The sequence below is a fragment of the Ictidomys tridecemlineatus genome, chromosome 8 (assembly GCF_052094955.1).
Source record: "Ictidomys tridecemlineatus isolate mIctTri1 chromosome 8, mIctTri1.hap1, whole genome shotgun sequence".
In the NCBI taxonomy this organism is placed as follows: Eukaryota; Metazoa; Chordata; class Mammalia; order Rodentia; family Sciuridae; genus Ictidomys; species Ictidomys tridecemlineatus.
In genome coordinates, this window is record NC_135484.1 from 49,398,452 (window position 1) to 49,411,118 (window position 12,667).

Consider the following 12,667-nt stretch of genomic DNA (forward strand, 5'->3'; position numbering starts at 1 on the left):
TGTGTGTGGGGTGGGGGCAGGTGGAGAGAGTATAAATAACAATGAGGATTTTTTATACCAGGAAATTAAAATTTTGGAAAGTGGAAGGCAAATGAAACTTCAGAATTGGCACCCCGGACACCCCTCCAGTTGCTTTTGTACTGAATACACATCTATGGAGTCTTGCCTTTAACCTGGGATACACATCATGGGACTCTAAGGAAAAAGACCACTCACATGCAGGACTGGCAAAACTCTGCCTTAGGGCAGCATGAGTGGATCTCTATGTATTAAGACTTAATAAGGATCTGTGGATTGAGTTAATTAAATATCCAATAGCAACAATAAATTAGTTCCTAAAATAAAAGCGTAAATATAGCTTTTGTAGTGCAAATATTTTGTTGAAAAAAAATCTTTTCTTTTTAAGAAACTATACTGAGAGGTGTAAGGAGGTCTTTAACCCATACTCTCAGAAACAGTATCATTACTTAGCTTCAAACTAAAGATTAAAAATAAAAACAAAGAAAAAGTATTGTCAATTTTTTTGTTTCTACAAAATAGTTTGCTCCTTTGAGTTATTAACATGAGTGTGTATGTATGTGTGTGTATACAATTGAAAAATCTCTTAAGAATTTAGAAAATGACACCAAAATATAAACAGACTGAATCCTGAAAAATAATTTGAAGTTAAAAGTGTCTCTTCCCACTATTTCCCCACCATAATATATATATTTTTTCCCCACTGGATTGGTTTACTTTTGTGTTTGTTTGATTTTGGTTTTATATTTAATGAGTCAATACATGTAAGTTTTTCCAAAGTGTGCTGACTTAAAATGACACTTGCTTTTTCAATGGGGCTTTTCAATCATTGGAATGCTGTATTTATGTACATAGAAGAGAAAAAGAGGTACTACACTCTTTCTAATAGTTAATGTAACATTTTACCAAAGATTATAAGATAGAACTGAAGCAGACTGGTAAAATTTAGATTTTAAGTATTTTTAGCTTGCATTGCAGTATGGAGCCACACAACCCTCATTTCCATTGCTATTTCATGCCAAGTACTTTGGCTGCACCATGCTTAAATATCAATTTAGAAAAACATGTCTGTCAGCAGCTCATTATCCCATCAATTTAAGCTACTATATCATAAATTTATTGCAAACTGCAGATGGCCTCAAAGATTGTGTTGACTGTATAGAAAATATGCTGGATGCTTTCTAAATGTATAGCAAAATAAGAGGCTTTCTCTAAGCCAAGACTCTCTTATCTCTTTCAGTGAGCCAAGAAAATATTTGGATTATCATTCAAATTTTCTCTATCAGTCTTTTAGGAAGCAGTATGCTTTCCAATAAAAATGGGTGGAAAAAGAGTTCAGGAAAGATCTCCATGAAATAACAAAATGAAGTTAGAGTACTCTCATCCTCTGAGAGGATCTCTACTATGTGACTCATAATAAAGTTAACATATACAGACAATAAAAATTTGAAAATTTATTTTTCTGCCATGATAACAAGGTTTTAAAAGTTAATTCACTGAGTCACTTAATCAAATGCAGGAAAGAAATTTCAAAGCAATAAGGAAGCAAATCCCCATTTGAATAAGAATCAAAAAGGTACCAATATAATAATACCGTAGACCAAGGAACAACCAGTGGAACATTGACTTATTAATCACATTTTATCAGCTATCAGAATATTTACTACCACTATGCCTTCCATGACTTTAACAAAACTGAAAATTAAAAATTATATTGCCTTCAATACTTGTCAGTATTGTGTACTGCAATAAACAGTATAATAAATCTTATGAAGAGCCTGAAGTATTATATGTAAATATAAAGACTCTCCTTTAATAAAATTCTTAAGAAAGTTAATTTTGAAAATGCATTAACAGAGACAACTCTACATCAAGTTCTGTATGCTTCATCTGATTGAGAAGAAGAGAAAATAGTCTGCTGGACAATAAAATACATCGAAGTCTTCCAAAATATGAGCTCTACAGAATTCTGTTCAGAAGTAAACTTGTAGTTTAGAGGAGAAGCCTTAGGACTAGCAGCCAGTAGGGTGAATTCTCTTACTTGGTGCAATATTTTCAACAAGTCTTCAAACTTCTGTCAATTTCAGATTCTCATCTATGAATTGAAGACTTGAGACCAAATCATGCCTAAAAATCTATTAATAATGACATTCTGTGATTCTAGAGTGAAAACACACTCACTTAACCCAAATTCTTGAAACCTCATCATAATTAAGTTCTTTAAAATGATCTCTTGCATTTGTTAGTTATTATGTTTTTACTTTTAAGATATTTTATATGTAAAATTTTATGAATATTGATTATTTTTGGTTGAGGGGAGTATATGTATATATGTGTACATATGCTTGCACCTGAATGTAGTTTGAATAATTGTAATCAATTTGTATCTCCTAGATTTTTTGTACTGAGTTTTTACTCTTAATATTATTTCACAAAACCATTTTTAGATGTGAGAACTAACTGTGTTGCACACATGAAAATGTCTTGAAACCCTAACATGCATTTCTGAGTTTAGGGATTTTTCTCCATTCGAATGTGGGTCCCTCAAATTCTTTGTTGTTTCTTTGTCCCTCTTTGTTGTTTATCAGATTAATTGTTGCATATAGCAACAAGTTGCATACTGATAATAACACAAATAACTAGGCAAGCTAATATTTACTCAGAGGTGCTTTGTATATGTCATTTCATTTAGTAATGACAATTGAATTTTCAGAAAAACCCTATTGTCACCTAATTTTTAAAATGAGAAAAATGGGACTCAGAACTTACATAATTCTCTCAGTTGCTCAGCCTATAGCACTGGTTTTGAAATCCAACTGAATTTTTAACATCTTTACTATTCTTCAATGCAATTTTTTAAAAAATCTCTATGTGAAATGACATTCCATCCTTTTAATTGCCACTTTTTTTTTTGCCATTCTTTCATGGATAAAAAATTAGACTATTTTTAGGTTGTCAGCAGTATTTATAATGCTAATATAAAATACATATAAACTCTTTGTGTATGCATGTGTGGGTTATTTCTTTTACTTAACTATTCAAAATAATGGATAAACAAAATATGATACATATATATACACATGTATGTATGAGTGTATTTTTGTATATATGTACACACATATTGTCTATACATGTATAAAATATTCAGCTTTAAAAACCAAGGACATTCCAACACATGCTACAACATGAATGAAACTTGAGAACACTGTGCTAAGTGAAATAAGCCACTTACAAAAGAACAAATTCTGAATGATTCTGCCTCAACACGGTGTCTAGAATAGTCAAATTTATAGAAGGAGAAATTAGAATGGTTGCCATTAGGCACTGAATGAAGGAATAAAGAGGTAGTGCTTTATGGGCAGATAATTTCAGTTTAGACAGATGAAGACATTCTGGAAAACAGTGAAAGTATTGGTGGCTCAACAACATGAATGTGTGTGAATCCACTGAATTGTACACTTAAACATGGTTAAAATGGTAAATTTTATGTTATGTATATTTTACCATGACTTTAAAAATGAATCAAAACAACAAAAAAAGAAGCATATTCTTTTTTAAAAAGAACGGTTCTTTTCTATTTAGTAGCTTTCAACACTGTTTTTTTGTTTTGTTTGCTTTTTGTTTTGCAGTGCTAGAGATTGAACTCAGGGCTTCAGGCATGCAAGGTAAGCATTCTACCTCCAGGCAACATCTCTAACCCTCAAGACATTGTTTCTGAGAGGTTTCCCAGTATTACCTGAATGTTTCAAGATCACATGTACTAATGAGATATAACCTAAGTAAGTACAGCTCATAGATGCTTGCTACAGTCTGCCAGGATGATCTTGAAACATGATGAACCTCAGTGGCTTGAGCAATGATGTTTTGGAAGTGTAATGGGTGAGGAGAGACAGGGCCATACTAAATTTTGGTGCATTGATCTGACTGTAGGGATAGTTTCATAGTCAGTAATCAATAGACCATGGAGTTTCTAAAAAGACATAATGAATGAAGGCTTGCTTCAGGCCAGGATCAATACACAGAGAGCCAACCTAGTGGGGCAGCGTATCATCTTTTCAAAGAGTTGACAGGAAGGATGGGACAATCTCTGGGGCAGGAGCAGAAATTGGCAAGAACTCAAATGCTCAAATTTGTTGGGAAATTAAAATATACTCATATTCTTCTGAGTGCTGGATGGCCCAAAACAATTACAAGATACCTAGTTAGTATTCAGGGAAGATCAGTGGCAAAATGGACTCCAAATAGAAAGACTAACTTTGCATTTATTGAATTATTGTACAGTCATTTATTAACTTTTAAGCTTGGGATAGGGCTTTCTCAATAATTCAGTCTACAACTTGAAGATATCATTTTCGTAGACCAAAGGTAATGAAAAAGGAATTTTCCTTCTAATTAAGTGAATTAATTTCCTCCTAGGACCTTGAAATGTATTAAGATAGGTAATCTTTAGTAAATATTCAGCAGAAAAGACAAATTCACTTGCTAAAAATGCCTAGTTAAAAGGCAGAGTTTCTAACCAACTATAGCATCAGTTCCTTGAATATGTTAATCTTTGAAATAGTCTACTAGAGAAGACTTCTATATGTGGTAAACAAATTTAGCAGAGTAGAAGGGTACAAGATCAACCCAGAAAAATCAATAATTTTCTTAAACTCCAGAGCTAGAGTAACAAAAACAGCATGATATAGGCATAAAAACAGAAAGACCAATGAAACAGACTAGAAGACAGAAATAAATCCACATATATACATGTCATCTGATCCTTGACAAAATGCCAAAGCCTATGTAAAAGAAAAGGTAACTTTTTAAATAAATAGTTCTTTAATAGCTGAATATCCATATATAGAAGAATGAAACTAAGTCCCTACCTCTTACCCTGCACAAAAATCTACTCAAAATAAATCAAAGGCCTAGGAATTAGACCAGAAATAGTGAAGCTACTAGAAGAAAACATAGGGGTAACCCTCCAACATACTGGTGTGTGGGGTCTGACGTCCTTAAAAAAGCCCTTAAAGTCAAAAAATAAAACCAAGAATCAATAGATGAGATGGCATTAAATTAAAAAGTTTCTGCACAGCAATGGAAACAAAGGCATGAAGAAAGAAGCTAGAAATGAGAGAACATCTTTGCCAGCTACTTTTATGACAAGGGATTAATAACCTAATATATAAAGAACCCAAAAACTTAATACTGAAAAAGCTAATAAACTCCTTAATAAATGGGCCAAAGATCTAAATAGATATTTATCAAAAGAAGAAATAGAAATGGCCACCAAATATATTAAAAAAAAATTTTGTTCAACACTCTTAGCAATCAGGGAGATGAAAATCAAAAATACACCAGTTTCATCTCACCTCAGAGTGGAAATCAAGATAATTGCAGTAAGGATGCAGAAATATATGTACACTTATACATCAATGGTGGGACTTCAAATTAATATAATCATTTCAAAAGCAGAATGGAGATTCCTCAAAAGACTAAGAATGGAACCAACATATGACCCAGATCCTCCACTCCTTGGTATTTATTCAGAAGAACTGAGATCTGCATACTATAGTGATATGTGAATACCAATGTTTACAGTGGCCTAATTCGCAATAGCCAAGTTTTGGAACCAACATAGGTACACATTGATAGATGAATGGATAAAGAAACTGTAATATCTGTATGTACACATATGTATACACACACACACACACACACACACATATATATACACACACACATTTATACACACACACACATATATATATACACACACACATTTATACACACACATATATATATATATATACACACACACACATTTATATATATATATACACACACACACACACACACATTTATATATATATAAACACATACACATATACACTCACAATGGAGATCTACTCAGTCATAAGGAAGAATTATGTCATTTGCTGGTAAATAGTTGCAAGTGAAAAACATCATGCTAAGTGAAATAAGCCATACCCAGAGAGTCAAGGATTTTTTCTCATACATGAAAGCTAAAGGCAAAAAAGGAATGGAAAAAGGAGATCTTGCTAAAATAGAAGAATGATCAGTAGCATAAAGCAGGAGACCCAGGAGGTCTGAGGAGCGGGAGGCAAAAGGGAAGAACTGGGGAATTAAATTGAACGATTTATACTAGTGCATGCATGAAAATGAAACAATACATTCCAATTTTATATATAAATCATAATACATCAATTAAAAATAAATAAATAAATGAAAGACAATAGAATAGCATACATTCCAGTAGGAATCGTGTTTGAGAGAGGGAAATACATGCCATTTAAATTAGAACTATGAATTTTCTTGTATTTAGATTTTTTTATATTCAATATGAGATTTTTTACACTTGCTTTCTGATGTATTTATCATCATTTAAAAAATCACAGTTAAAATCTTTAGTACATACTCTGCATGATGACACATGCCTGTAATCCCAGCAGCTCTAGAGGTTGGGGCAGGAGGATCGAAGGCTCAAGGCCAGCCTCAGAAACTTGTTTAGGCCCTACGTAACTTAGTGAAACCCTGTCTCAAAATAAAAAGTAAAATGGGCTTGGGATGCAGCTCAGCGGTAAAGTACCCCTTGGATTCAATACCTAGTACCAACGCCCAAAATATTTCGTGCTTAAATTTTGTTTTTCTAAATTACTAGTGGTTTATGTTTGTAAAGAAAATTTATTTGAAATATGCAGGGATCGTTTTTCTTAATTAATTAAAATATTTCACATTCTAGTCATACTATTTGACATTTGAATAGCATTTATACTGTTAACTTGGCAAATATTCTTTTTAGACAATTTGATTCTTAATGTTAATATTTGTTAAATGAGCATTGTTTGCTTGTTGAATTATTATTTTGCCTTCCATCTCTGACATTACAAAATTGCAATAATGGCTCAAAATTGGTTTTAAAAACAGAAATAAAACAGTAACATTGCTATTACAAATGACAATATTGTCATAATTATGAACAATGAAAACATGTACTTCCTCCAGCTTCAATTTATTCTCTAAAAGTTCCCCTTCAGGAATCATCTTTCAGTGACCTTTCCTGAACCCATATCCCAGACTAAGTGCCTACAATCAGTGTTATTTTAGCATCCTGCATAAACATCAATTATTACATTTGTGTGTGTGTGCGTCCATGCGTGTGTGTGTGTGTGTGTGTGTGTGTGTGTGTGTGTGTGTGTGTATAAAATCTTTACTGGATTTCTTTCAGCAAGGACTGTGTCCACTCATCTCAGCTGCCTAGTGTTTATCACAGTTCCTGAAACATAGGTGAATTAAATTAAATGTGTTATAGAAAATGTCACATAAACCTTTCAGACCTCAGGGCTTTTTACACATATCCTTATGTTTTGAAAGAGGTGATGAAATTCTGGCTCCACTCAGGCCTTTCAAATGGCAAAAAAGGAAAAAAGAAATATACACCAAATTAATAATGCAATTTTATTTTCTCTTTCTGGCATTCCATTTCAATGTATGCCTATTTCTTTTCAATCTAGTTGGCATATTTTCTCTTCAATGCTTTTATTATTTTTTTAAAAATAACATCTGTTTTGCTGAGCTTTAAATGAAAGACAATATGTACTTGGTGAGTTTAATTATATAAAAGTATTATTGATGAAACTCTACTAAGACATTTTGTATGTGGTCAGAAACTTTATAAAGAGAATAACATTCGCTGGAAATGTAAAAGGCCTTTGAGGATGGATTGAGATGAAATTCTGTTTAACAAAAATAATTTGCAATTTAAAAAATCTTCCTATCATCTAAAGAAAAAAGGAATATGATAAACAAGAGAGAGACAGATAAAGGCAAAGACTTCTGTATAAAGGAAAAAAAATGATGCTGGAAGAAAGTTTCTGTTTACATTGATATTGAATAAATTTTCTGGTCAGCAAAGTTGCATTTGTTTATTTTTACCAATATTTTTTACTAATATGTTTTCCTGAAAGAGAATTCTCCTATCAAAACTATACTGTATAAATAAATAAATGGGTGTACATGTTTAAGACTTTGTTACAAACACTAAAAAGACTCAGATTTCTAGAAGTAAAACACATGCATCTTATTGTATGTCAAAAAGCAAACTCTAAGAAGAGATGGTCAGTAGTGGGCACAGAATGACAATATCAAATTGTTCCTACCTCTGATCCATCTTCCTCAAATAAATCCATTCCTCATGCCCAGTAAGCAATCTTAAGCCCATCACTTGCCATTTAGTCAAATCCTTTTTATCGTTTCTGTAATAATTAGGCTAGTGCTGCTATAATTTGAAACAATGGCTTCTGGAAGTCTTTTTTTTCACCTTATCTATATATAGGAGTTCTATGAGACACCTGGACAATGCTATCCTTTGATTTTTGAAGACCCAGGTGGAATCACAAAAGCAAGAGTAATTATTCCTCCTATGGCAAACTAAACACACTTATAACCCCTTTGCCACCACATTCCCTGATTGTTGATGTAAATGCATTAATCATTCTGCCAGGAACTGAATTGATATTCCAGTTTGCATAAGTGGATCATGACAAGCAAGGCATTTTATGTTTCAAGGCATCATATTTAATTAAGACTTTTTAACAGGTCTCTTTCCTTCATTGAAGGAAGAATTGAAAACATTTAAAATAATGTGATCTAGCTCTCTTCAATTTATAATAATTTGAGAAGATTTTTATAAAGTGTTACATTTACTTTTGAAATTTTTAGTTATTTTTCTAAAATATAAAGCAAAAAGATGAATTGGAATCACTCCCTCAAAGAAAACTGGTGATAGATTTCCATAACTAATACAATTTATTATTGCCAAATTTAATATTATTTTATTATGATTATAATTACTAATAAAAATTATAATGTATATTATTGATTCATGTACTTCATTACACATACAATTAGCAATATCTCAGATACACAATTAACAGGTACTACAATTATAAAGCTCTTGAAAGTAACATATATCTGTCAATACAGAACCAAAAACTGTATGTAAATTAAAAGTTTATATCTATGACACAGAGTATGCACAAATCTTATATATTGATCTATTGATTTTATGTTTTTGTTTTTTTGGTTTTTTTTTTTTTTTTTTTGTACCAAGGATTAAGCTCAAGGATGGTTAACCACTGAGCCACATTCCCAGCCATTTTTATTTTAGGTCAGTGTTTCACTAAGTTGCTTAGGAGCCTCATCAAATTGGTTAAGCTGGCTTTTAACTTGTGATCCTCCTACCTCAGCCTCCCAATCTGCTGGTATTACGGCTGTGTACCACCCCACCTGATCACTGTTAGATTTTTAAAGATACCTGTGGCTGCTCATAGAAATTCCAATCATTTAAAAAACATTAAGTAAATAATGCTCAGTTACAGACATATCTCCCTGTTAAATGTGTGTTTGTTTTTATGCACTAAAAGGGATGACTTGTACCTGATCACAATTGCTTATTTTTTTTTCCAGCATAAATGAGGGATTATACATAAAACCATCTGAGCTCATCCTAGAGAAAGTTACATGAGTATTTAAACTATGCCCCATGTGTCTGGGTTGGGTCCACAATGCTCTGTGAATTTAGAGAGGCAACAGTAATATTTGAAAATGGAAGCATTCATGTGCCTGGGCCTCTGGTAAAGCCTGAATGGTTAATGTATCCAGTCAGTGGGTCCAGTGGACTCATTCTTCTTCATCCAGTCGGGATGTCAGTCTGAAGAATCTAGTTACCTGTGTGTGGCCCCTCTGTAGATCACACAGTCGACAGCTTGGGCCTCTGTGCTTGTGAGTTCCAGCCAAATTTGCACATTTTTCTCTGTTTGTCTGCAGCCTGTCACTCCTGCCGGCCCCTGCACAGACTTTTGCCTATAACTATGGGACTTTTAACTGTGGCAGTTGTGAGATTCTGCTCTGAAAACCAGTACAATTAACATTTTAAAGACTCGGTTGACTTAAAAAGCAGAAAATAATAATCCGTCTCCTAAAATTTTAATTATTAAATGAAACCATAATGAATGTGTAGCTCCATACCTGGTACAATTGTCTTTCTTTTATCCTTTAACACAAATCATGGCTTTTGCACCATTCTGTTGAGTACTGTCTTATCAGAATTACCAGTTGTTTGTATGTCTGTGCCTAGACTGAGAATGAAAATCCAATATAAACTTGGGGAAACTGATTTTGGAAAACTCATATTTCCCTGCCTCACATTCATGAAACCTGGCACTGCCTTCCGCGCTCTGTCCACTCTGAGTCCTGCCTGCTGCCTCCCTGGATCCTTCCCTACCACTTCTTTCTTGCTTTCACCATTTCTCCACCTTTGAAATTGCTTCTCTTAGTCACAGCTCAAGTACCTTCTCTCTAAAATCATCACTGACACTTCAGGAAGACTTGAGTATCTCATTCCCCAAATCCTGTGTCTGTGTTTTTCAAGTTCTCTTCATGTGAACACTGTTTGATTCTTTTGTGAATTTAAGGAGACACCAGATTAATAACTGCTTGCTATGTTCTAATTCTCAGAAACATAAACATCTTCCTTTTTACAAGCACTATTAATGTCATAGATTTTTCATCAGGCACTTAAAACACGTATTTAAAAGGCTATGTTCCCATCTCAATTTGGATCAACACAAATTATTTTCTAGATGGTGCCAGTTTTCTTGACAATTGATCAAAATGATCACTTTAATCAATGTAAAGATAATTACTTTATATTCAGTCCTATGGTTCCTTTAATTCTTTTAGTTTTTCTATTTGTTCTTCTTGGTTTAGGCAGAAAGATCTAAAGTTTTAGGTTGATGATGACAAGTTTTTTGTTTGTTTGTTTTAATTTTTTTGGTACCAGGGATTAAACCCCAAGGACATTTTACCAGTGAACCACATCCCCAGCCCTTTTTATCATTTGTTTGTTTGTTTGTTTACATTGAAATAGTGTTTCCCTAAGTTACTTAGAGCTTCACTAATTTTCTGAGGCTGATTTTGAATGTTGGATCCTCCAGCCTTCAAGCTGCTGGGATTACATGTGTGTACCAGCACGCCTGGCTGATGAAGTGTTTTATGATAACCATAAGCAATAAAAATATAACATTTTAATATTTTAAAGTTGTAATTAGGTTACTGAAAATAATTTTTAATTCTGGAGAGGTTATTATCAGGGCCTCTTGGTGGTTGTCTAAGTAGCCGATTTATTCTTTAAATGCCACCTATGAATCCTTTGAGGACCTGGTATTGGACCTCAATAAAGGATGAATTCATCTATATGGTAAATATTAGACAATTTACTAGGCTCATTTAAAGTACTATGAGATTATTTGGACAAAATAATGACTACTTTTAAGAGCAATACTCCTTCCATATGTGCATTATTTTTCTTTATTATTGTTTCCTCACCTGTATCTAATCTGATAGCATTTTAAGTACCTTTCTTTCATTAAACCTGCACCAAGCCCTCAATATTTCACCAAGATAAAATAAAATAAACCTCTTCCAAAGCCATATATTATAGGATTTTATAAGACATAATTTATGCATAATTATACTATAAAAAATGCATAACCAACTTAGGGAACAAACGCAACTTCCTCTTGATAAGCATAACTGGTGGAAGAAAATAGATGTAGAGAAATGAAGATCAACATGCAGAGTGGTCACCAGTGTTCAGTGACCTGTGGAAACACTTGGCTAGGGTTTGCACAGGGAATAGGGTGTTTTATGTAGAACTGAGAATCCATTAATCGTACATACATAGAGTGAAAACATGTGTTAGTAATGAACTCACTTAATTACATAATGCCTGTAAGTCAACTTGAACAGTGCACAAACACTGAGTTCAGACGTGCTGCAAGAATATTAGTACAAATCATTCTGTTGAATGAACAAGTCCAAAGAGTATAAAGAATGACAGCTCTCTGATAGTATCTGATCCAGAAGGAAGAGGGATGGTGGAGAATAGCAGACTTGGAAGAAGGCCTGGATTCTAGTCCCCGTGTTACCAGCACAGGTCCAGTGATGGCTCTGAGCCCCTGTTGTGAAACAGGAATCACATCTGCCCTAACACCCAATTAAATAATGTGGTGAATATGGAAACCATATAAAAGCTGAAAGCTGTAATAAAATATATATGATTTATTTAACATATTATATTTAATCCATAAGAAAGCCAGCTTTTAAAATGGAAAAGGCCATTGGATGGTTTCAAATATATGTACTTATCAAAACCTTATTTCAAACATACTCTCATAGAAAGCCTAATACCCACAATAGATAATAGAAAAGCAATAAGAAATCTATCTGCTAAAGGAAACCTCAGTCTTTTTTACTGAGGTTTTCTCTTGTAGGCAGACCTTAGTGTATATTTGCTCAATTCTAAGGCTTTCAAAATATAGTTTAACTCTAGGCATGGTAGTGCACGCCTGTAATCCCAGTGGCTCGGGAGGCTGAAGCAGGAGGATCATGAGTTCAAGACCATCCTCAGCAAAAGCAAGGTGCTAAGCAACTCAGTGAGACCCTGTCCCTAAATAAATATAAAATAGGGCTGGAGATGTGGTTCAGTGGTCGAGTGTCCCTGAGTTCAATTCCCTGTACCTGCCTCCCACCCTCCAAAAATACAGTTTAACACAAGAGATCCAGTCTAGCTCTTACATTTTGC

The 12,667-nt window shown here is 33.5% G+C and overlaps 1 protein-coding gene across 5 annotated transcripts in view; it reads left to right on the plus strand.

Annotated features, from left to right (window-relative positions):
- LOC110599396 (uncharacterized) overlaps positions 1 to 12,667 on the plus strand; it is a 179,535-nt gene that overhangs the window by 36,321 nt on the left and 130,547 nt on the right. For 4 of the 5 annotated variants that reach the window (XR_013424949.1, XR_013424948.1, XM_078019427.1 and 1 more), the window contains one exon: positions 3,648 to 3,683. Coding sequence is in view for 2 of the 5 variants with exons in the window: in XM_078019427.1 (XP_077875553.1) it covers positions 3,648 to 3,683 (36 nt within the window). In the remaining 3 variants the exon portion in view is untranslated. Of the gene's footprint in view, positions 1 to 61; positions 601 to 3,647; positions 3,684 to 12,667 lie in introns of those variants that run through there. The other variant, XR_002485341.3, reaches the window with a different exon arrangement.